This window comes from Haliaeetus leucocephalus, unplaced genomic scaffold (genome assembly GCF_000737465.1).
Source record: "Haliaeetus leucocephalus isolate CR32 unplaced genomic scaffold, Haliaeetus_leucocephalus-4.0 Scaffold373, whole genome shotgun sequence".
Taxonomy (NCBI): Eukaryota; Metazoa; Chordata; class Aves; order Accipitriformes; family Accipitridae; genus Haliaeetus; species Haliaeetus leucocephalus.
Window position 1 is genome coordinate 2,809,331 of NW_010972809.1, and position 2,271 is coordinate 2,811,601.

Consider the following 2,271-nt stretch of genomic DNA (forward strand, 5'->3'; position numbering starts at 1 on the left):
GGGGGGGCAGGGCAGGGCAGGGCGACTGAGCGTGCTGCGCGGTGAGGGACCGTCGCCAAACTCCCCGCTCGGGTTGTGGCGCAGGGCTAGCGGCGACCTTGGCTGCCGGGTGGCCGCGCTTAAATGCCAAAAAAAAAGAGGTGGGAGGAGGGGTGGTGGGGGGAGAGAAGGGCAGCGTGTGACGCTTGACCCGCATGAAGTGTTTAGCGAGGCCTGTTGCATGCGTTGAACGCAGCGGGGGCCGGGCGTTACGTCTCCCGTCCCGGTTGGGAGTTAAGGCCAGGCCCTTAAGCGGTGTATGTATGTGTGTGTGTGTGCGTGTGCCCGTGTGTATATATATATATACACACACGCGCGCACACACACACGCAGACATATATATTTAAAAAAAAAAAAAAAAAAGAGCCAGGTCCATTTAAAGTTGCTGCCGGAGAGCTGTTCTCATTGGTTAGGGGGGAGCTGGAGGAGCGGAGACACACACGGTGCGTGCAGCCCTCGCTGCCGCCGCCGCCGCCGCTGCTGCCGCCGGAGCCGCCGCCGGAGCCGGAGCCGGAGCCGGAGCCGCCGCTGCTGGAGTTGTCTCTGCCGCTTTCCCTGCTGCAGCGGCACAAACGTGACTTCCAACGTTTTGATTATTTATCTTCTCCTTTCGGCCCCTTTCCTCCTCCAAGATGTAACTACAGCTCTGACACTAAGGACCTGCAGATCGCTTAGGTGGCTTGAGAAAAAGGGGATATCAAGGGCGTCGTTTTTTGTGTTTAGGGGGAAATTTTCCATTATAATGTTTCACTAAAGTGATTTTTTTTGTTTGTTTCCTTCGCATTCGTCTTTTTTTTTTTTTTTTTCGTCCCCCATTTCTCTCGGATTTATTGCTAGGAGAATCACATTGTGAGGAAAGAAAGTCGGATTACAAGATACCACTACAAACAACCCCCTCCCCCCAGGATTTTTTCGGTATTTTTTTTTTTTTTTAAATTGTCGCGGCTTTAATTCATGAAGCAATTGTCCCCTTTTGCAATCAGAATTTGGATACCAGAATGAGCAAAGAAAGACCCAAGAGGAATATAATTCAAAAGAAATACGTAAGTGGTCATAACGTCTATCATTTGACTCCCAGTTTTAGGAAATGGCAGTGAATGTCAAGTTTATAGCTAATCCTGCAGCTATAAGGCTTTCGAAACAAACGCGATACCGAATTTTATTTTTCTGTGGCGTGGTGGGGGAGTTTCGGAGGCCCCTTTTGACGGGGAAACCTTCTATCCAGTTTGGTTATAAAACCAGATTCGCGTAGCGATTCCTCCAGCGAATAAATGTATTGACCTCAAATGACACAATCATAATCTAGTTTTAGATGAAAGGCGGGGAGCTCGGGGGGCTGCCGCGATAATGTCACGAAACTGCATTTTCAGGCGGTCGTGTTAATATTGCGCTTTTGCATGCGAAAGGAGGTGATTTTTTTTTTTTTTTTCGTGCTCTGCCTGTGTGTGTGTGTATCCCCGTCTGGTGAAGCGGCGGCGGTGGCTGTTGGAAGCCCTTTAAGTTGAAACCGAGTGTGTCTGGTTATGGCGAGCTCGTTTCTCGCCCCACCACATCCCACCTCCCCCGGCTGAGGTCGGCTGCCGCTCTGCCGGGCGGTGGGAACCCAGAGGCAGCCGGGGATCGCGTTCCTCGGGATCGACTTCAGTCATGGGCAAAATGGCTCGGTGCAGTTTTGAAAGAATTCGTTGCGATGGCTCGAAAATTTGGGCTAATCCAGCGCAGCCCGGGCTGTATTTCTGCCTCTCTTTATTCAACCGCTTAACCAATCCCTTGTAATTGTCTAATCCTTTAAACATATAAATGTGGACGGATAGTTGGATTTTTGTTCGTGCTCCAGTTACGTTTTGATTGGCATAGGGGAGTTTTTCTTTACGTTTGGAAAAACTGAGGGGATTAGCCAAATATGCAGTAGAGCGAATAATGATTTTTATCTGCACGTTTAAAAAAAAAAAAAAATTCTTCATTTTGGTAGGGGGTGGGGGGGGATCTATATAAATCCTCGCTTTCGGGTGTGTTTGATGCGAGGCTTTAAAAGTTGTAGTTTATATCGCGCCTGTCGTTCGTGCCGATTTTTTTTTTCAGCGAGGGGTGTTTCTTGGCAGGGAGGGTGACCTTCGGGACACTTTCCCTCGCTATTATATAGATTTGGTAAAAAACTGCAGTTGACTCCAGCTGACTGCCGCTATCGATTGCCCGCCCCGCTGAAACGCAGCCCGGGGGGGGGGGGGGGGG

General features: G+C 49.9%; 1 protein-coding gene across 3 annotated transcripts in view; it reads left to right on the forward strand.

The window, feature by feature from the left end:
* JARID2 (jumonji, AT rich interactive domain 2) overlaps nucleotides 1-2,271 on the forward strand; it is a 222,511-nt gene that overhangs the window by 193 nt on the left and 220,047 nt on the right. For 2 of the 3 annotated variants that reach the window (XM_010573173.1, XM_010573171.1), the window contains exon 1: nucleotides 520-1,082. In XM_010573173.1, the coding sequence (XP_010571475.1) occupies nucleotides 1,038-1,082 (45 nt within the window). In that variant the 5' untranslated portion in view covers nucleotides 520-1,037. Of the gene's footprint in view, nucleotides 1-519; nucleotides 1,083-2,271 lie in introns of those variants that run through there. The other variant, XM_010573172.1, reaches the window with a different exon arrangement.